This window comes from Taudactylus pleione, unplaced genomic scaffold, assembly GCF_031769625.1.
Source record: "Taudactylus pleione unplaced genomic scaffold, aTauple2 ptg000835l, whole genome shotgun sequence".
NCBI lineage: Eukaryota > Metazoa > Chordata > Amphibia > Anura > Myobatrachidae > Taudactylus > Taudactylus pleione.
This window is the reverse complement of record NW_028285237.1, coordinates 274970-298832: the sequence shown is the minus strand read 5'-3', so window position 1 is coordinate 298832 and position 23863 is coordinate 274970. Positions and strand designations below refer to the sequence as shown.

The 23863-nt window shown below is 42.5% G+C and overlaps 1 protein-coding gene across 3 annotated transcripts in view; it reads left to right on the top strand.

Moving 5' to 3' along the window:
• DIPK1A (divergent protein kinase domain 1A) overlaps positions 1–21611 on the top strand; it is a 135332-nt gene extending 113721 nt beyond the window's left edge. For all 3 annotated transcript variants that reach the window (XM_088458478.1, XM_088458477.1, XM_088458476.1), the window contains 3 exons: positions 11144–11251; positions 12122–12298; positions 20159–21611. In XM_088458478.1, the coding sequence (XP_088314604.1) occupies positions 11144–11251; positions 12122–12298; positions 20159–20971 (1098 nt within the window). In that variant the 3' untranslated portion in view covers positions 20972–21611. The remainder of the gene's footprint in view (positions 1–11143; positions 11252–12121; positions 12299–20158) is intronic.
• Positions 21612–23863: the final 2252 nt, after the last annotated feature.

Sequence of the window (23863 nt, the reverse complement as noted above, 5' to 3'; positions counted from 1 at the left end):
ATGGAACTCATTTGACCAGCTTGAAACCTAGTTGGTCATGATAAGCACTTAACACTACACGATATATACTGTGCTTCCCTTCTCCCATTGTATGGCTGCCTTGGCCTATTCTACTATTTTGATCTGCAGTTTTAAAGCAGGCTCCATTAAGACCACAATTTTGAAAGTATACAGTGAACTTGGAAAGTATTCACAATGCTTCACTTTGCTGCAGAGATGGTTGTCCTTCTGGAAGGTTCTCCTCTTTCAACAGAGGAATGCTGTAGCTCTGACAGAGTGACCAACGGGTTCTTGGTCAGCTCCCTGACTGCCCCGATCGCTCAGTTTAGACGGCTGGCCAACACTAGGAAGAGTCCTGGTAGTTCCGAACTTAGTTCATTTACGGATGATGGAGGCCACTGTGCTCATTAGGACCTTCAAAGCAGCAGATATTTTTCTGTACCCTTCCCAAGATTTGTGCCTCAAGACAATCCTGTCTCGGAGGTCTACAGACAATTCCTTGGACTTCATGCTTGGTTTGTGCTCTGACATGCACTGTCAAGTGTGTGACCTTATATAGACAGGTGTATGGCTTTCAAAATCATGTCCAATAAACTGAATTTACCACAGGTGGACTCCAATTAAGCTGTAGGAACATCTCAAGGATGATCAGTGGAAACAGGATGCACCTGAGCTCAATTTTGAGCTTCATGGCAAAGGCCGTGAATACTTATGTACATGTTATTTCTTAGTGTTTTTTTTTTTTTTTATTAAATTTGCAAAAATCTAAAAAAAAAATGTTTTACATTATGGGGTGTTGTGTGTAGAATTTTGAGGACAAAAATGAATTTATTCCATTTTGGAATAAGGCTGTAACATAACAAAATGTGGAAAAAATTAAGCATTGTGAATACTTTCCGAATGCACCGTATTATGTATTATAATGGAGTATTATATGGTTTAACATTGGATTCAGTAGGGTTAGCAATCATAATTGTTTTGCTAACCATTCCGGATGGCTGAATATGTGCATTATGCTTTTATGTCTATAAAACTTTTCCTATCCCTAATCTGAATGCGTCTTGTGTCCATACTTGATATTAAAAGAAACATGAATACACTCTCTCACGTGTTGTAATCAAGTCAGTACAGGCTGAGTCTCCCATATCCAAAATGCTTGGGGCCAGGGGTATTTTGGATAATGGAATATTCCGTATTTTGGAATAATTGCATACCATAATTAAATATCTTGGGAATAGGACCCAAATATACACACAGAATGCATTTGTGTTATATACACCTTACACACACAGCCTGCAGGTAATTTTTTTACAATATTTCCAATAATTTTGTGGCTCAAACAAAGTTTGTGTACAGAAATGAAATTCATTTATGTTTCATATACACCTTATACACACAGCCTGAAGCTAATTTTATACAATATTTTTTAATAATGTGTGCCTTATACAAAGTTTGTGTACATTGAACCATCAAAATAAAAGGTTTCATTATCTGAGTCATGCCAAAAATATTCCGTATTTCGGAATATTTGGATATGGGAGACTCAACCTGTACAGTCCTAGTGCATACATATAATTCCCCTGTTTAACTCGGGGTGAAAAGGGTTAATTGTTTAAAGTAATTTCTCATGTGATAATAGAGTATAAAGATTTCAGGGTTTGTTTTGGTTACAAGCAACCTATTTGTCACAATGGTTTGATTCGGGATGTAGTCAGCATCCCGCACGCGGAATGCCGACTGTCTAAATACCGGAATCCCGACCGTCGGCATCCCGAAGGTAAGTATCGGGTTAGGCACTAACTGGTAGGCAGTGGTGGATCCAGGGGGGGGCGATTGGAGCGATCGCCCCCCTAGCATAGTCCACATCATGCACGGAGCTGCACAGGCTGTGTTCAGTGATCGGAGCCTGTGCAGTGTGCGGGGAGCGCATTACACAGGCTCCAATCACAGCACAGGCTAAACAGCTCAGTGCATGATCCGGGGCAGGGTAGTGAAAATGCCCTTCGTCGGAAGGACCTTGTCGATGTCAGGCGATGGGCGGAACTGAGAGCGGGGCCAAAGGCAGTGGCACCTTGGCGGGAGGCACAATAAGTGACAGGGCGTCCATAGCTCCGTGCTGTATAGCTAGCTGCCAGTGGGGGAGGATGCGGCAGCAGAGCAGCGGGAACCCACGAGTGGATGCGGCCAGTGTCTCTCCGGCTGGCTGACAGTAAGGAGCTTGGGCTGCCTGGCAGTGGGATGCTGTAAGACAGTAGTGTCAAACTCTGCCCTCCAGCTTTTGTGTGACTACATATCCCAGCATGCCCTAATAGGAAAACTGTGGCAGTGCATGCTGGGATGTGTAGTTTCACTGCAGCTGGAGGGCCAGAGTTTGACACCACTGCAGTAAGAGGAGCTTGGTCTGCCTGGCAGTGCGGTGGAGGGGTACTATACCTGCCCAGGAGTGGAGTGCTAGGGCTGGCAGGGGGGTTGAGGGGTACTATACCTGCCTGGTAGTGGGGTGGAGGGATGCTAGGGCTGGCAAGGGGATAGATGGGTACTGTATCTAGGGCTGTCACGTGGTGCGTATATATAGAATGCTGGGGGCTGTCACGTGGTGTGTATAGGGCCACAACTAGTGGGGGGGGGGCTGGAGGTGCACGTGCACTGGGTGCGCTACTGCACCCGCCACCAGTGTCCTCCAGCCTGGCACCGCAGGGAGGCTCCAAGACAGACGCCTGCTGAGATTTTATTACCTGCAGCGCCGCGATAGCTGGAGGATGGAGTTCTCTCCTGAACTCCAGCTTTCGGCTCTCCTCACGTGAACTATGGGAGAGACGTCATGACATCTCTCTCATAGTTCCGAGGAGCAGCCAGGCGGACCGGACTGCGGCGGATGCTGGAGTGGGGTTTAAGGTAAGTATTGGGTTTTTTTTTGTTTTTTGTACCATATGGGCGCTACTACTGGTGCGTTACTGTGTGGGCACTACTATGGGGGCATTACTATATGGGCATTACCTCAGGGGGCATTACTGTAGGAGCACTGCTGCAGGGGGCATTACTATGGGGGAATTACCAGGGCGGGCGCCAAATTACTTTCTTGCCCCAGGTGACAAACAGAAAGGGGAGGTGCCAATACAGGAAAGAGGAGGAGTCATAATCATTAAATTACCCCCCCTAAAAGAGCAGTCTAGATCCACCACTGCTGGTAGGGTTAGGTGTAGAGTGCGGGGAGGTTAGGTTTAGGCACTGGGGGGGGGGGTGGGTTAGGTTCAGGCACCAGGGAGGGAGGGTTAGGGGTAAGAGTTAGTGGTAGTATACTTACCTAATGGTGTCTGGATTCTGACTGTCGGGATGCCGGCGGCATCTGGGCTGCTGGGATCCTATACCCAACCAGTTTGATTCAGTTTGTGCTTCTTGCTTAATAATACCTTTTGGCTGGTACAGTAGCACTTGCTGTTGGTCCTGCCTCTGGTACGGCCCAGGCAACTTGTTTGTGTCCCATCCCCTTCTCTTCCATCTGAGCGTCGGAACTCAAAACACCATAGAGCAGGGGAAAAAATGCCATTTGATATATAATTGGCAAATGCTCTGCATCCAACTTTAGGCCATATTCAATTATCAGCGAAAATGACCGTTTTTTTCGACATCGACAAAAAGAGGCGACACTTGCGCAAAAAAACAGGCGAAAACGGCAACGCGAAAAAAGACTGGAGAAAAGTTTTTTCCATCCCAGACCAGTAGAAATGAGATGTAAAATCCCTATTTTTGGCTAAAAATGTGGGTATTTCTTTCAGGACTCTTTGAACACCCCCCTAATGATAAATTACCGGAAATAAAAATTCATAATTTGCGTACTTTGGTGAGAAACGGCTACGCAAATTTTGGATGCAAAAATAAATAAATCATTAAATGGTTTTAACGTACAGGTTGAGTCTCCTATATTTTGGCATGACTGAGATAATGAAACTTTTGATGGTTCAATTTACACAAACTTTGTCTAAGGCACAAATTATTAAAAATATTGTATAAAATGACCTTCAGGCTGTGTGTATAAGGTCTATATGAAACATAAATTAATTTCTTTTCTGTACACAAACTTTGTTTAAGCCACAAAATTATTGAAAATATTGTATAAAATTACCTGCAGGCTGTGTGTATAAGATGTATATAACAAATAAATGCATTCTGCGTTTTTTTTAACGGTTTTTAAAATTGCATTATTATGACACGAAAATATACTTGCACCCATTTTAACGTACCCCCCCCAATTTCCGTGGAACAGTAATTTCCTGGAAGAAAAAAAAAATTTGCATGGTCATTGTTCGCCAAAGTACGCGATTTAAGGGAGAAAAAAAATCAGTGATTTATCTTTAGGGGGTCCAAAGGGTTCTTAAAGAAATCACCACATTTTTTGTCAAAAATAGGTATTTTGCTTTTTTTTTTTCTCTCCTGATCTGGGATGGAGAAAGCTTTTCTCCTTTTTTTTTTTTTTTTACCTGTTTTTTGACAAAAATTTCAGTCTTTCTTTGCGAAAACGACAGTTTCCGCAGCTATTTGAATACGGCCCTTTGTCCCATAAATTTACTCTTTGGGCCTGATTCTGCTGCAGACAAAATGGCTATCGCAGCTGCTAACATGATAGCAGCTGCAATAGCACAAATATGGTAATGCAGCAGGAGGCATCACTCCTCCTGCACACATTATCAATTCAAGCTGCATCCTAGGACACAGCATCGGATCATCTGTGCTGCCAAAGTCCTGCTAAGTGACCATAGAGTCATGCAAGCCGGTCATGCAGATGAGTAAAGGAGGACAGGAAATCTCGATCTGCTGGTGGAAATCCTGGCCTTGCACCTCCCCTCCGTTTTGAGAAATGGGGGGCTGTCTCCACCCCCTTCCTGCCCAGAAATGGCAGCAGACTGTCAATCACGGACAGTCTGTTGACTGACGTGCAGAACGGGTCTGCGATCACGCATGCAATGTGCAGAACTGGTTCTGTGCTTGCGCAGATTCCCGAACATCGGGAATTTGCGATCAGGCCCCTATAACAGTAGTGAAATTCTGTTGACCTATTAATATATGATTTCACCCTGGCACTGAAGTTGCCAGTGATGTCACCAACATGGCCGGTTCTAAACTGAGTGGAGCCCAGTGAGAACATTTCCATTGCCACCCCCCATACAAAAAATTTACATATCTCAGTTTAAGCACAATGATACATGGTGCAAGGCATGGTGCCAGTCACTTGTCAGACCGCTGACCTTTGTATTTCTTTTACCCAGATTGTGTACTTTTTCCTACATTTTGCATCCTAATTCATTAATAATGTACAGAGGGCCTGATTCAAAGATGGACAGAATTGCAGAGCTGCACACAAGCGACTGTGCAATTCCGTTTATCTCGCATGCAAATGCAGCAGAAGGCATCTTTAGGAAGCAGACCCCTCCTTGCTGCATTTGCATGATCCCAGAGCTGCGACCGAGGCCACAGCCTGGTATCACCATCGGAACAATTGCGACTATTGGTCGAGATTGTTGTCCTTCTGGCCAGGCTGCGGTAGCTGAAGCTTACCACAGCCTGACCGGGTCCTGGTGGCTAGCAAGGCCAAGAACTATGTGTGCATGGACGCAGACCCTGGCCTCAGCACTCCCAGAAAACAGGGGCAACACTCCCGCGTTTCCGGGAACGCAGTCCGCTCCTGCAGTGCTCCCGAAACACTTCTGCCTGTCGGTAGTTGCAGGTCCCGTTCTGTAGTACCCTACACTACATTACTGACCCCTCTATATCATACACTACATTACTGACCCCTCTATACCATACACTACATTACTGACCCCTCTGTACCCTACACTACATCACTAACCTGTCTATACCCTACACTACATTACTGACCCCTCTATACCTTACACTACATTACTGACCCCTCTGTACCCTACACTACATTACTGACTCCTCTATACCCTACACTACATTACTGACCCCTCTATATCATACACTACATTACTGACCCCTCTATAACTTACACTACATTACTGACCCCTCTGTACCCTACACTACATCACTAACCTGTCTATACCCTACACTACATTACTGACCCCTCTATATCATACACTACATTACTGACCCCTCTGTACCCTACACTACATTACTGACTCCTCTATACCCTACACTACATCACTGACCCCTCTATGCCCTACACTACATTACTGACCCCTCTATGCCCTACACTACATTACTGACCCCTCTATACCCTACACTACATTACTGACCCCTCTATACCCTACACTACATTACTGACTCCTGTATAACCTACACTACATCACTGACCCCTCTATACCCTACACTACATCACTGACCCCTCTATACTTTACACTACATCACTGACCCCTCTATACCCTACACTACATTACTGACCCCTCTGTACCCTACACTACATTACTGACCCCTCTGTACCATACACTACATTACTGACCCCCCTATACCCTACACTACATTACTGAGCCCTCTGCACATTACACTACATTACTGACCCCTCTATACCTTACACTACATTACTGACCCCTCTGTACCCTACACTACATTACTGATCCCTCTATACCCTACACTACATTACTGACCCCTCTATACCCTACACTAAATTACTGAGTCCTCTGTACCCTACACTACATGACTGACCCCTCTATACCTTACACTACATTACTGACCCCTCTATACCCTACAATACATTACTGACCCCTCTATACCCTACACTACATTACTGACCTCTCTATATCCTACACTACATTACTGACCTCTCTATACCCTACACTACATCACTGACCCCTCTATACCCTAAACTACATTACTGACCCCTCTATGCCCTACACTACATTACTGACCCCTCTATGCCCTACACTACATTACTGACCCCTCTATACCCTACACTACATTACTGACCCCTCTATACCCTACACTACATTACTGACCCCTCTATACCCTACACTACATTACTGATCCCTCTATTCCCTACACTACATTACTGACCCTTCTATACCCTACACTGCATTACTGACCTCTCTACCCTACACTACATTACTGACCTCTCTCTACCCTACACTACATTACTGACCCCTCTATACCTTACACTACATTACTGACCCCTCTGTACTCGACACTAAATTACTGACCCCTCTATACCCTACACTACATGACTGACCCCTCTATACCTTACACTACATTACTGACCCCTCTATACCCTACAAAACATTACTGACCTCTCTATACCCTACACTACATTACTGACCTCTCTATACCCTACACTACATCACTGACCCCTCTATACCCTAAACTACATTACTGACCCCTCTATGCCCTACACTACATAACTGACCCCTCTATGCCCTACACTACATTACTGACCCCTCTATACCCTACACTACATTACTGACCCCTCTATACCCTACCCTACACTACATTACTGACCCCTCTATACCCTACACTACATTACTGATCCCTCTATTCCCTACACTACATTACTGACCCTTCTATACCCTACACTGCATTACTGACCTCTCTACCATACACTACATTACTGACCCCTCTGTACCCTACACTACATTACTGACCCCTCTGTACTCGACACTACATTACTGACCCCTCTGTACCCTACACTACATTACTGACCCCTGTGTACCCTACACTACATTACTGACCCCTCTATACCTTACACTACATTACTGACCCTTCTATACCCTACACTACATTACTGACCCCTCTGTACTCGACACTAAATTACTGACCCCTCTATACCCTACACTACATTACTGACCTCTCTATACCCTACACTACATTACTGACCTCTCTATACCCTACACTACATTACTGACCTCTCTATACCCTACACTACATTACTGACCCCTCTGTACTCGACACTACATTACTGACCCCTCTGTACCTTACACTACATTACTGACCCCTCTGTACCTTACACTACATTACTGACCCTTCTATACCCTACACTACATTACTGACCCCTCTATACCTTACATTGCATTACTGACCCCTCTATACCTTACACTATATTACTGACCCTTCTATACCCTACACTGCATTACTGACCCCTCTATACCTTACATTGCATTACTGACCCCTCTATACCCTACACTACATTACTGACCCTTCTATACCCTATACTGCATTACTGACCCCTCTATACCCTACACTACTGAACCCTCAAGTCCAGAGGTTCCCAAACGCTGTCCTTAAGGCTCCCCCAACAGTTTTGGTTTTAGAAATATCCATGGTTGAGCACCTGTAACTTAATTAGTACCTAATGCTGCCCATACACCTACACGACCAGCATAAGATCAGATTCATCATACGATTTCCCTACGATTCCCGGAGCTCCCTGGCAATCCCGGCAGCATGTTTGTTGTTTTTCTTTAGCACCAGATCTGTCGTAAGATCAATCCTGTCTCTCACAGGCTCATAAGGCAAACAGTCATTGAAATGACTTGAATTGCTGCACAATTGATCGCATGAACAAAATAAATGGCACGATCTGCACACGATACGATGGAACAGATGTGCTGCACCTCTGATCATAAGATCCAATTATAGGAGCTGCAGGAGCGCGCATCGGATCTTATCTTACTAAAATAATACATGATTTTCACAAGATCCATCTTATGACTCATCGAAAATCGTGCAATCGGCCCGAAATCTTGCAGGTGTATGGGCACCTTAAGTCTATTTAATTTAACCACCTGTGCTCAACCATGGATATCTCCAAAACCTGAACTGTTGGGGAGCCTTGAGGACCGCGTCTGGGAACCTCTGCTCTAGTCCCTACACTACATCACTGACCTCTCTATACCCTATATTACATTATGCACCCCTCTATACCCTACACTACTGACCCCTCTATACCCTACACTACATTACTGACCCCTATACCCATTCCTACCTTCCCCTGTCACACACAGCAGCAGCAGCACACACATCTCTATGCTGTGAGTTACAGATTGCTACTTCCTACATCCAAGGAGTTAATCAGGAGTCAGCTTGCCTGGGAGCTATAAAATCACTGAAGGGGACTCTGGAGCAGTGAGTGTATGGGTGAGGAATGCAGGCTGTCTGTGTCACTGCTTCAGTCACAGGATCACATACTGCACATTGCATTGAACGAAGTCTGCACTGTTGAATTTGCTCTGACAGTCGCACCTGGCGCCGCACACACATACCCAATTACACTTTTTACAAATAGCGGTGCCAGGGCTAGTAAGCTGCCAATGTGTCTCCTAAAGGCCCAGAATACCCCTGCTCTGTTCCTTTCCATCGTCACTTGGCAGTTGCTGTCACTTCTTTCTGACTGTACGTGCTCCTCTCACTAGGCCGGGGTGCTTTGCTCTGCAAGTTTGATACCACCCCCTTTGGATGATGAACAACACCTATGACATCCAGAGAGGGAGGCAGGATGGAGCAGAGGGGAGGCAGCCACTGCACGGCTCAGGAGAGGAGGAGGAATGATGTGGAGACTGGGGGGCCGGGCTGACTGCAGCTGCGCCTCTCCAGGCTTCAGCACTCTGGGTGACTGCAATGTCAGCCCGCACCTGAATATACTTCTGGTCACCAGTCCAGAGGGAGTAGATATATCTGCTTTGTGAACATATGATCATTAAAGCACAGCTCAGTCTGAGCGTACCACAGCTCTAGTGTGACCACTGTAATCTTTGGGCCTGATTCAGCAGTGTACGCAATTGCAATTACTTATGCAGATCGATTGTTAAGCACTGCGCTGTGATCACACTGTGATTACGGATGCACAGAGGAATCCATCGCAGAGTGAGGGACCGACTGTAAGCATTTGGGGGTGGTGACGAGGGAGTGGCTGGAGAAATGCAGGCGTTTCTGTCCGTTGTGATTCCGTTTCCTGGACGTGCATAAATTAGTCACTGCGATTGCATACACAGCTCGAGTACTCACCGCGGGCAACGAGACTGGCAGTTTCTGCGGCTGGTAAGACCTGGTGTAAATGTTGCGTGGCGGACCGATGTGCATCGATGGTACTTATGTATACGCAGGAGTGCAAGTTATTACAGATGTAGTGTTCACTCTAGCTCCAGTGGCAGGCTGGGAGCCAGAGCTAGAGAGGGCACTTCCGCGCGCACCTGAAAAGGGGGCGTGGCCATTGAAAGGGGTTGTGTCTGTTAGATGCGTCTTTTCATCACTCTTGGGGGCGTGCCCAGCATGTCCATGGACATGCCGGGCAGCCCCCAAGCGCTGCTGACAGGAAGAATAAATGTCGGGTGCATGCGCCCAGCGTCTATTCACTGGCGGTGACCGGGTCACCGCACATTTCCCCACACGCGGGAAGCTACGGCCCGTGGGTGAAGATGACACCCGCTGGTTGTCTTAGTGGTGCGTTGAGAGCAGTGCGCTTTTTGCCCTCCAGAAGGAGGGCAGGGCACAGCGCCCCGCTAAAACAGCCTAGCAGGAACGCTACGCATGTGAGAAAGCAGCAGGACACGTCTCTATGCCGGATGAGCTATAGCAGGCATTAGCATACAGTCACAGCTGCGTACTCAATACCGATCCTTACTAAATCAGGCCCTTTGTTTTTCACGAACAACAAGATGGCATTACTTTCTATCTTCTGTTATAAGCACAGATGGATACAGTGACTTCACAGGTCACACAATCATTTTTACTTGTAAATAATTTTATCAGCAGACTCCAGATCCAAAGCAAACTATCATACAAACGCTATGTATTGCTTTATAAATCTATATTCATTCTGTGCTTCAATGGTATGCATTTATACAATGGTAAACCCACAGATATAATAGTTATTTTATATAAGTTGATCCATTCCTTGTCTATCCAAGAGTGTATATTAAAGCCACAACTTAATTAGTTTGTCTAATATTTTACCTATTGTTACCAAAGATAAGTATTAAAGAAGCCAAGCATATTTGTACATTTTATAACACTTTCAAAATACGGTATGTAACAGTATTACGTCCACTACTGAATGTATTGGATAATCATTATAGAATAACCTATTTATTGTGTGACTTTCCTGATTTGTGACTTTAAAATATCACAATCCTGTATATTGGTGACAGAAATGGTGCGTGATGGATTTCACAGTACAATGCTTAATTCTGGCTTTTCTCTCCAGTGTGACAAATATCGGAAGGGGATTATTGACGGATCAGCCTGTGACGGCCTGTGCTCTAAGGAAACCCTGTATTTTGGGAAATGTTTGTCAACGAAACCAAACAATCAGGTGACTTTTTTCATTTCCTGTATGTTAACGGGAAGATGTATGCAAATGGTGCATAACAGGGATCTGCTGCTCAAAGATTTCCCATGATGATCAATGGACTATAGCATCTGGCATGCCCATCCCTGAAATGTACTCAGCAGAGAGTTACTCACTACTTGGGGAAGCTCACTTATATGTGGCCCATTTAGCATTCCGATTACCACATGACCTTCTCCAGAGAATTTTACACGGCCTGTTTATTGTTAGAAACGGAAGGCGGTTTTATAGGCTTGCTTTTACTGGTAGTTTCATGTTCATTGTACATATTTATAACCATTACAACATAATGTAATAAAGGAAACTATATATTTTCTTTATTGTTTTATACAACTGTCAAGTTTAAACAGAATTGTTGTTGCCCATTTCTTACTAGAGCAAGGTTTAAATAGAAAGGAAAAGTGGAAATAAGTTGCTGAAACTACACATTTAGATTGGATCATTCTCAGGCTGGTTTAGGGCCACTAGTGGTAATATCGGCCAACTCGTCTATAATAATTGTTATTATCAGGTGTGGTCTTCATTAAACCTGTTTTTTTATTGGCAATCAGTCTTGCTCCAGTGAGCATGGAAACCACACTGTCATTTGGCGTTGGCATACAGAGATGGATTAAGTCTTCGGGAGGGGGGCCAGGGTTCTTAGGACTCGGGGGGCCCTATGATCTAAAAGATAAAAACACGTGACCCCCGCGCCATCCCCCTTCCTTAATCCATCTCTGCTTGCGCAATATATCTATTATATATCAATGTCAATCTGCACCATTCATGCCACCTAGGAGCATTACATGATAGACGAGAAATATATGCATCATGGATATACCATATTTCCTTTAGTTGTACCTGGGGATCTGGGGAAACCTGGAAGGTGTGATAAAGTGTCAAATGGAAGATACTCTACGTCTTGATTTTGGAGCTGAACTGGAGCCAAGGAAAGAAATCGTACTGTTTGACAAGCCAACAAGAGGGACCACTGTCCAAAAGTTCAAAGAGATGGTGCACAGTCTTTTTAAAGTAAGTATATTCTCTCTTGTGTTGTATATTTTGTATACATACACCCTTAATGATATGGCAGTTTTTTTGTGTTATAAAACCATTTGTGTTGCCCTTCCTTTCTCCTAATAATAGCCTCTTTGTTTGTGGCTTACATTTTTTTGGTTGCAAGGTGATATTAATGGTGATTTTATCTTGAATCCAGACTATGGGCCATATTCAATTTGGAGCGAAAAGTCAGTTGCCGGACTTTTCACCGTCATCGCTGGTTTCAGGGGCAAAATAGTATCGCGCTCGTGCCCGCGTATCGCCGTATTCAATTTGAAATCAGCTAAAACGGGTCCCGGCGAATTAGAAATCAGCGAAAAGCCTGTAATTTGGGAAATCAGCATGACATCCCCCAAAATTTGCTCTGACATGGGGGTTTACTTTGGGTTCCCCCGAATAGCCCTGCTAAAGGTATGTGGGGTCTTTAAACGGTCTCAATAGCTGCTGTTTTGCGTTTTTAAGAAGGTGGTGAAAAATAGCATTTAGGAGGTTTTTTTGGTAAAATAAGTAGTCCCATCAAATTTGGGGTACATGAAAATGGGCGCAAGCATATTTTAAAGTTGCTAATATGAAGTTTAAAAAAATGTTAAAAATCCACCTGCCACAACTACCTGCAATAAAAAAAACACCTGGGGCACCCAGGTATTTAGCTAGTTTAGAAGTTTGTTCCCCAACTTTGTTTTTTTTCGCCCCCAAGACTAAAGTACTTTTTTGGGGTGTCCTTAAGTACTTTTTTAAACATTTTTGATACCGATTACCTTTGGGGGCCTGTTCAAGGGGTGCAGGGTGGTTTTTGGAAGTCTGCACTCCAAAACCCCAATTCTGCACTCTTTTTCTCGCCACCTCTTCATAGGTGGTACTTTTTCACCGGGTCTGTTGCATTTACTTTTCACACCGGACGAAAAGTTGGACATATTGAATACAGGGAAAGTGGAATCGCCGAAAATGACGAACGGCTTGTCGCTCCAAATGGAATACTGCCCTATACGTCACAGAAGTCTGCAAGTTCAATTAGGGTGTGTGGGCTTTATATGAATGTGTATATATGTTTTTTTCTTCCCAAATGGTGATATGTACCAACATTTATAAATACTTCTTAAGCATCCTAATCATTTTCGGGGCACGCGCAAAGCAATGTTGAGCCATTACATAGAGATAAGCTGCGCAGAGCTCTGGCATATTCTGTCTGGTTCTCTCTAAAGGCCGTGAACAGCGCAGTTGTTCAGAATTCTCCAGGCTGCCAATCCTTCAGAATCAACCCTTGCACTCTCTGCACTGTTTCAGGGGATAGAAGTTCAATATAAAGAATGACCTGGTGCCAGGTATCACCCTATAGATGTTATCCACAGGCAATAACAGCTGAGTTATCTTGAGTTTGTAACTTCCAATAGTGATTAGCAGGCACTGGATTCATTCATTTATTTTTTTACAGAGTTATAACTTTTTTCGGTGTAATGGCTCTTTAAAGCACTCCTGTCCCATTAAATAAAACCATTTGTGTTGAAGGCCATAAAGGCTTTTTTTTGAAAAGCATATGAGACATTTTCTGCAATGTAAGCCGCTGGCACTGCAGAATGATTATTGATGTGTTCTGTCTTTAGAACTGTTTAGTAATCAGGCTGACAGAAATCAATGTCATCAATAATGTGATTTTCAGCAGAGCTGAGCTTCCGGTATATAGCTCTATTCTCGTGTATCCTGAGTCCGATGTGCAGAGATATATTTACAGATGGCAGCCATGATTCAGAGACCATGATCTAAGTGGGAGGTTTGACAAGTAATTATGTGATGCATGTAGCGCCACTTTATCAAATACCACATTACATCACAGTATTTAAAATAGCAAATATTTGTGGTCTGTCCTAGAATGGCTCTTCTCTGAATATGTTCTACTGTGAATAAAGTTATAGTAACAAAGCAAAAAAAAAAATTAGGTTATTAAGAATATAATGTTTATCTGTTTGTTTTTTATTAGTACATGTACTTTTGTGGACAAATGTGATTAAAAAACAATGTACACTTTTAACCTTGTATTGTAAAGCAAATAACAGTAGAGCCGTGTGTTTGGTGGACTGGATTCACATTTTTTTTGTTCTTTTTTAAATAGTCTGTTGTACTTCAGTGTTTTATTCATGAAATACAAATGCAATACATCTCATTTAAGTTTACTGTGTCTCAGCACAGTGCAATACACCATGGAACATAAATCAGCCAAATGTTACAGTATAATACAGAGCATACAATACATCATGTACTGCATTATTTGTTCATGACATAAACAAGGCAACATTTTCAGCAAAGATTGAGCTGGGGAAGGGAAGTGGGTAAGGGAGTAGGCATCACAGGCCCAAAGCTGTGTCACACATAAAGGTGAAGAGGGAGAAGGAGAGATGTCAGATCCATATGTCGAAGAGGGAGAAAGAGAGGTGGGTTAGTCCTTTTCTTCCTCTGGACTGTCTATGATGGATTAGTGTCTATGGGGTAGATGTTGATAGCGCCGGGGGGGGAGCTCCTAGAGCTATTCAATTCAGCGCGCTGTTAGGGCGACTAAATTATTTATTCTTGCACTCTCCTGAGGGTGCGAGGAGAAATCCGACTAAATTGCTGGCTGCAAGTCTGTTTTCCGACTTAGCGCGACGCTAACAGCCTTGCGGCCGGCACTTTAGTCGGAGGATGCCGGTTCTCATGACTAAACACCCAGGTTAAGTTGCGAGAACCAGCATTCTACGACTTAACTTGGAACAGCCGGACTATACAGCGCCCTGAACTGAATAGCTCTGGGACCAACTTCCTGGCACTATTCAACTCCGGCTGAATTGCCACAGTCCTGCACTGACATATTGTCCCTTTTCAGCACAAACGAATCATGGCAAACTACAAAGCATCTATTCACCGTGAGGCCTTGTGGATGGTATATATGTCCCAAAATGCTCATCCGAAGAGTACGGAGTTCTATGACATGCCATTCAAGGGCACACTGTCTGAGTTCATATTGTGCAATGCACAACAGTGTCTGGGCCTGATTCACTACAGATCGCTATTGTGATTGCAGCTGTGATTACGCACGCAGGTCTGCTGCAAAATTATGCTAATGTATGCAATCGCAAAGCCGTCGCACAGCCAGCATAGAGACGCCCACTACCGCTATCACATACGTAATACCTTGCATTCCTGCATATACATCGGTAACATTGGCCCCTCCAGCACAATTACAATAGGTATGACCTTACTCAGAAATTGCTAACCTCATCGCACGCAGTGAGTACTCGAGCTGCGTATGCCATCAAAGTGGCTAATTTCTGCACGGCGTTCAAACGGACAGCCAACCCAGTTGAGTTTCTCCTACCACTCCCCCATTACAACCCCCAAATGCTGAAGTCCTGTCCCTTGATCTGCGATGGCTTTGTATCTGCGTAGGTGATAGCAATGCTAACTCACACGCGCACTGCGGTTCATACGCATGCGCAGTACGCACCATCGGCTGATCTGCTTACACTGTTGCGGTCTGTTATGAATGAGGCCCTCTGTGCAGGGGGTAATCCCAGAAGAGGTTTATATCCTGGTATAAGACACCAGGGACAAAGATTTGAGCACCGATTCCAGTCCATGACTGTCCTGAGGGGCAGACCACCCTGGAATGCCATGCATGCCTTGTCTCTCTGCATCTTGGTTAGGCCACGTTTTTCCAGTCAGTGCTCCCTCATCTTTGCCACAACCAGATAAATTTAGGGAATGTCCCTGTTATAAGAGAAGAAGCTGTCCCACTTGTCTCAGTCTAGCCTCCACAAAAGGAGGAGGAAGAAGAGAGACATGGAATTGGCCATGTAGTCAGTGTTTCTCTCATTCCGAGTGCGGTGTGTAGAGTTGCAGGCGAGGTTCTCAGCATAGTGTGGATGTCTGGGTATTGAGGGAAATTCTGCATAGGGAGGCCCCACATTTTAAGGGTCTCCCTATGCATAATTTCTCTCTATACCCTGTCCACCTTGGAGCCCTAGACGAAGACCACCTCAGATAGCTATGCACATGGTGATCGGACCTGGGTGGCCATGACTGGGCCATGTGCTGCAAAACTGGAAGCATCTTGTTGCACAGCAGCAGTGCTTTTCCTTTGGTGGTAAGGCATCATAGACCAACCTTTTACAGCACAGTTGCAAGTTTCTCATCCCCGCACTATTCAGGGCTGTGCCTTCTCCAACAAACTGCACTCCCAGGATCTGACTGAAGTCTGGTTTGATTAGCAGAGAATAGCAGTTGCCACTGGCTGATCTCAAAATTGGCCAATAAAAATAAGTTTGAAATTAATATTCAACCATTAAATTTAATACAAGATAATTGCATACCTTGGCCTGTAGCATAAAGGTCATAACTATTTTTTTTTTTTTATCAGGCATAATATACACACTGTCTCAGTTGGGACACTGAATTGATATCACACATACTGTTGTGTAAATGTGAGAAGCCTTTGACATGCAGCCATCGGCGAGTTTCCAGCTAGTCTGCCCGATATTTTAAAGGGGCAATCATTTAAAAAGCAACCTGGCTATACCTTTTAAATTAATTGCCCTTTTTAAAATATTGAGCAGACTGCCGATGCCTACACGTCACAGGCTATTACATTCAAAAGGAAATCCACAAGCAGAATAACATAAGTTCAGTTTATAGACCTATATTTATAAAGCTACCGTATTCGTTAATAAAGACCAATACTGTTAATCCAATATGGCTGCTGTCCAGCAATATAAATGCATGCTGCAAAATATAAATTAAATAGATAGAGCAACAATCCAGGTCATTAATATAATGCTCAGCAGTTAGTTTCGATATGTGCACTTTAGGATAATTAAAAATCTTGACTGCTTTCCTGTGGTTCTAATCTACACTGTGTAGCTGAAAAGAGCCACTCTAATATGCTTAAAAGATTGTTAACAGGGACTGACGCGTTTCATCACCATTTGCTAGTATGAGGAGACTAACTGGATCGATGTTTAAATAGCCACACTGACAATCATTGCTTTAATCAAACCACTTGTTACAGCAGCCATAAACTGTATTTTAGAACTACAATATATATATATATATATATATATATATATATATATATATATATATCAGGTGCATAAATAGCTTTTGAGTTGATAGTCCCATTACTTTTGGCCCCTTAAAAAGTGGGAGGCACATATAGAAACCGTCGTAATTCCTACACCGTTCACCTGATTTGGATGTAATTACCCTCAAATTAAATCTGAAAGTCTGCAGTTAAAGCACATCTTGTTTGTTTCATTTCAAAGCCATTGTGGTGGTGAATAGAGGCCAAAATATGAAAATTCTGTCAATGTCCCAATATTTATGCACCTGACTGTATCTATCAAACAGAAGGTTGAGAGGCCAACTTAAACATTTAAACATAAAATTTTAATTTCTCAGTCCGAGATTGCTCATAACCTTAGTAGTACTGAAGATGTTATTACAAATGACTGCAAGCATTTCCATAATCTTGAATGGTATCTTTAAAAAATTGGAGTAACCTTAGCATAAAGGATATCATAATATTAAAAAAGATAACTACAAAGTGATAAAAACCAATCTCTCATTCGGAACGCTAATTATATAATCAGCTATAGTATACTTGTACACATCTCTGTATTTATTAAAAATGACCAGGGGGCATTCAATTAACCCAGACAAACTACTGGAGTTTTTTTTTCAATTTTTTTTTCTTCATTCTGTTTGATTAGACCCATTTTTTGCACCTAAGAAAAAAATCCATATTCACATGAAAACTTTTATAGAATCTGTGAAAAGGTCACTGACCTATGTGTTTTCGCGAACACGATAAAGGGCCTCATTATCGGGGATTTTTGGTTAAAAATAATCCCAATGACTGCCGGCTTCGTGGCTAATTGAATTGCCCTCGGGGATCAATTAGTTGTGGTTAATTACCACAGCTAATTAAATTCCCCCCTAACTGTTTACATTTGGGAACTATTTGTATTTCTGTTTTTCTATTCTGACATGTTTTAGGACCATTGCACTGTTACTCAATTCCTTATGTCCATTGTGTATGGGTTGTTCTTGAAAACTAACTTAGCTCTTTTTTTTTTTTTTTTTTTTTTGTATGCCCTGTTCCTGTCTTACGAATAAGGAGAATTGAATAAAAAAAATAATACGAATTAAAACAGACATTTGACTTTGTCCTTTTATAGGTAGTTTAAAAGATATGATGTTAAATAGCAGTAAAATAACACTTTACATAGAATTGTAAGTATCACTGTAGTATATTACTCATCAATAGTAGATAACAGAGGAAGGTACTTATACTAGTTCTTCACCAGGACATCATCCAAGTGTCTGTAGCACAGTATTATCAAAAAGAAGCCAAACAATCATCCATGGCAGCTGTAAAAAAAAAAAAAAACACAAGACACCATGTAGCAATATGCTCTTGTAGATGATGTGTCCTCATGAGTTGCTCCCCAACTGCTTTCAGTTATGTAGCTAACTTCAACAGTTTGCTACCTCTTAGGTCCGTTGCTGTGTCTTTGATAGGCTCATCAGTGTATGGTGGCAATGGGTGGAACCTGGCATATTGGGTCTGGTATTTCGGGGGGCTATATGGATGCGGCAGGTGTTTTAAACATTGCACTTGTTTTAACGGTTTTTAAAAGTGCGCTTTTACGACACAAAAATATACTTGCACCAATTTTAACATACCCCCCAATACGTGGAACAGTAATTTCCTGGAACAAAATAGCTTTCTATCATTTTTAACACTTTTTCATAGACACAAATTACCGCTAACCTACGCAATTTAAGTCCCCAAAATACTTTTATTATGGCCAACAGCCATTTTTTGGGGTGTACACGCAATTTCCGGCATGTCCTGACTTTTTCATCTATTTCCCCTATGTTTTTTCACACCTACCAGTCTTTGCTTGTTTTTTTTGCGAAAATCAGCTGATTTCGCACCTAATTGAATCCGGCCCTTAGTTCCATGCTCAGTAAAAAAAAATTGATCAACTACGTGAACATTGGTATTTCGTCCAACTGAGAATCAGGCCCGTAGTAATGATGGGAAGATTTCAGGCAATATTCAAATTAGCCTCTCAAAAACAAGACGGGACATCAGGGTAATGGCATCAGTCAATGCGACAGAGTTTTTAGCAAGTGAAACAGACTCCTGTCTTTTGAGACACCTGTTTTTATTATTTTTACCAGGAAGCACTCCCTAAAAGTCACCTGTTGTGATTCATTGTGTTAGTGAGGCTTTTTCATTTTCAAGTTATGCTGAAAATAATAGTGCACTTAACTGATAAAAGAGAATTTTAACATTAGTTCTAACAATTTCACAAAGATTTAGGGGCTCCCGGGGGGGACTTGGGGATAGGCACCCCCCTGGGAGGGTTAGGCCAGAGGAAGGGGGGGTTAGGGTTAGGCACTCCCTCCCGGGAGACTTAGGTTTAGGCATTTAGGGTTAGGCACTAGGGGGGGAGTTTAGGGTTAGGCACCCCTAAGGAAGGGTTAGGGGGGGTGACAGGGTTAGTTTTACTTACCTAAATTCCCCGTCGGGATCTTCACTGCTGCCGGTCTTCCGGCGTTGGGCGGTCATACATACTGATTCCAATACTACAGCTTTGAATTCTGTTCAGCAACCTTCTCCCTGTCCTTCGTTTTTCTGTACTAATAAGTTTCATTTTTCCATGGTAAATCTTTTGTGCAATTTCTTGTGATCTTAGATATTAATTTTAATTTCTGATTTTGTGTAGCATGCAAGTGTACATTTGTTATTGTTATTATTACATCACTGAAAAGAAAACCTTCTTTAATCTCTTTTAGACTAAATTGGGGGACCAAGGTAATCTCCGAGACCTAGTAAGCCTTATATTGGCAGCTGCAGATGGTAATAAAGATGGCCACGTGTCCCTTCCCGAGGCCAAGTCTGCGTGGGCACTTCTGCAGCTCAATGAGTTTTTGCTGATGGTCATCTTGCAAGACAAAGAACACACTCCAAAACTGCTGGGATTCTGTGGAGATCTATATATAACTGAACCCGTACCTTACACCTCACTTTATGGAATAAGCCTACCATGGATCTTTGAAATATTTGTCCCACAAGGATTACGAAAACGCATGGACCAGTGGTTTACCCCATCCTGGCCTCGGAAGGCTAAGATAGTTATAGGTCTTTTGGAGTTCGTAGAAGACATTTTTCATGGACCTTATGGGAATTTTCTTATGTGTGATATAAGTGCCAAACACTTTGGTTATAATGACAAATATGACTTGAAAGTGGTGGACATGAGAAACATTGTCCCGGAGATGAACTTGAAGGATCTGATCAAAGACCGACCTTGTGAGGCTGACTCTGACTGTGTTTATGGTACTGACTGCATCACTGTGTGCGACCAAAGCAAAAAGAAATGCACAGCAGATATAACACATCCAAATCTGGCCAAAATATGCCAGTTGGTAAAGGACTACCTGCTCCGGGGCAGCCCTTCCGAAATCCGAGAGGAGCTAGAGAAACAGATCTACTCTTGTATTGCCCTGAAAGCTGTTACCAAGAACATGGAGATGCAGCATTCATTAATATTAAACAACCTAAAAGCCCTTTTATGGAAGAAGATATCTCATACTAATGACTCCTAATGCCCATATGTTTCTGTCCGTTTTCATGTTCAGTCAAAAACATCTGTTGTATATGTTGTGAAGTCCACAAATTTTTTTCTTATTTTCTTTTTTACAAAACACTTTTTTTTTAAAAGAAAATATTTTTTTTTCATCGTCTTGGCATCCTTCAGTGTGAACTGAAAACTAAAAAAAGTATTTTATCATAAGGCCATTCATGTGTCAATTTAAAAACAAAACTGATGTTCGATTTCATGTGGTCAATGTGTCATTGACATCACGTATCGACTCATTGAATCTGGTTGCTCTGCAGTGACTGGTAGCACTTAAGGTGCCAGAATTGTTGGGAGAAAAACTATCACTCTTCTCGTTACGTCATATTCGCTACTTTCAGGATGTTACAATGCTGTGAAATTTGCCTCCTAAATTTCTTCTCATGGTGTAACTATAGGCGTTTTTATAGAAGATTTACTTTTTTAAGAACGCCTGCCAAAAGACCACTCCTGCTGTAGTGTGGTTGAATAAAAGCTGCTGTTTTAATATATGGAATTTTAAAAACTCATTTAAAATGAAGTTTACTGATACGTTAGCATGGAAGAATTTGCACACTATTGTTCAGAACATAAGTAAACGCTAACATGTCATTAAAATGTGGAATCAACTAAGTGGTTAAGATGCTTATATGTTTTTGTACTATGGTTTGTTTTACATATGTATTTAGCATATAACTAACTAATTAACTTCATGCACAAGTTACATCAGCTGGTGATCATGGGGGAGATGTATCGAACTTTTTTGAGAAATAAAATGCCAGCCAATCAGCTTCTGTCATTTTACAGTCTGTGTTTTGAAAAATTACAGTTAGAAGCTGATTGGTTGGTACTTTTAATATCTCTCCACTTTCTCTCTCCCAAGGTTCATACATCTCTCCCCATGTAATATAACTGACATGCACCCCCAATATGACAAGATTCTATCTGAAAGCTCATGACAAGATTTTGAAGCTCTTAATTAGTGAAAAGGGGATGTAGACTGAAACATCGGTGTTGAGCTTTAAAATGTTATCGCAAACAAAATAAACTTAACTAAGCGGTTTTAATGGAGGGCATTACCTTCTCACAGCCATTAAGTGGTATACACAGAGGCCAAATCTGCAGACTTGCTGCAATTGTAGTCAGCTCAACATTTGGATTCAATTCTACTGAATGTACTAATAATCTGACATTCAATCACTCCACTATTTAAGTATAAGATTATTTCTAAAGGGGCAATTTTGTTAGTGGCGATGACCGTCAGCTGCTGGTGTTCTGACCGTTTTCCTGGCATCTTGTGACACCAACATAGCACATTTTTCCTTGTACCCCATAAAGGCTGCGATGTTACTCTCCCGTAAATATCGATAATGTGCACATTGAGTTGCCCCTAATTCTATAATAATATATTTTGAATCATACAATTAAGTTAGATGTAATTGTCTATGCATTAATTATGTGAAAGTGAACATGGACATATTTTTATGTGGGGTGGATTCATATGTTAAAAAATATCAGCATTGTCACAAAGAAAACAATATGAAATAAAATTGTACAGGCTAAGAAAGTCCTAGACATTCATGTGGATGATGCATTTGTTGAAACTGTTAACACAGTCATGGGCTGGTCATTTAAAGAACCACTAAACCTTAAATTAAAGTTGCTTATCTTAAAAGGTCTACAAATAGTATTTGAAAATACGTACAGATATGTCCTCATACACTATTGCCGCAGTCGCGCCAAACAGCCCTTCTCGGCACGCCAGGTCCCATTCAACTTTGCTTGCACCAAGTGTCTCTTTCGTGTTTTTTTCACTTGCATCTTAGGCGCAACGCGATGCAACAAAACCGCTTCATGAGAATGCATTGATTAATGTGATATGCAACACTTTTATATCTGTGTGCAACTTTTGTTTTACGCCAGGTTCCATTACACAGATTTTATGTGTGTGTATCTATATATATATATATATATATATATATATATATATATGTATGTATACACACACACACGGAAGTGCCAAAAGTCATCCACCAATGTTAATGCTCAATTTGGGTTCATGTGGTTTGGACCACGCCACATGTTACCAGTCCTCCAGGGTCCAATTAGCGACGTAACAAGCCCAGGTGAGGAGCTGTTTCTAATGATGTAGTGTTAACAGGGGCACTCTGGGGGGATCTTCTGCTCCCATAGAAGCTAAAGAACGCTGGACATGCCTCTGGTACCTCCTGTATTGAATGTGGATGTGATTTGAGCCTGTGTGGCTTGTCTGTTAGCATTGCTAACTATGGACTTATGCCCCTGGTCACGATCATTAAGCACCCGTGGTCGGCCACTGCGCTGTCTACAGTGGGTGGTAATGCCTTCCATGAGGTATTCCCGGTACACACGTGACACCCTAGATCGAGGAACATTGGATGTCTGCATAGCTCCAGAAATGGATTGTCCCATCTGTCGGGCACCCACTATCATGCCCTGTTCGAATTTCGATAATTCACCTTTTGGCACTTGAGTGTATAATTCAAACTCCAGTGCATCTCTGAGGGGCGTGCTTGACTTGCATCTCCATTCCCTTACTGTACTAAAGTTAGGCATGGTGGCCCTTTTTATGTAAGCAAATGCAAGTGTGAAATGGGGCTTAACTCTATATAATATTATGAGTTGCGCGAGTGCGGCAAATCTTACATGAGCAGTATCTTTGCAACAGACTTTCCCATCTAGTTATCCAATTAAAGGACACTGCAGCCTGCCTGCCTCTCACCATTATGAAATGGTGATCAGATATATGCTCCGCCCCAAACAGAAATGGCAATCAACACCAAACAGTCAAATGTGTTGTAGTTTGAAAATGGAGGTATAGGCTCTAGCGGTACGCACCAGA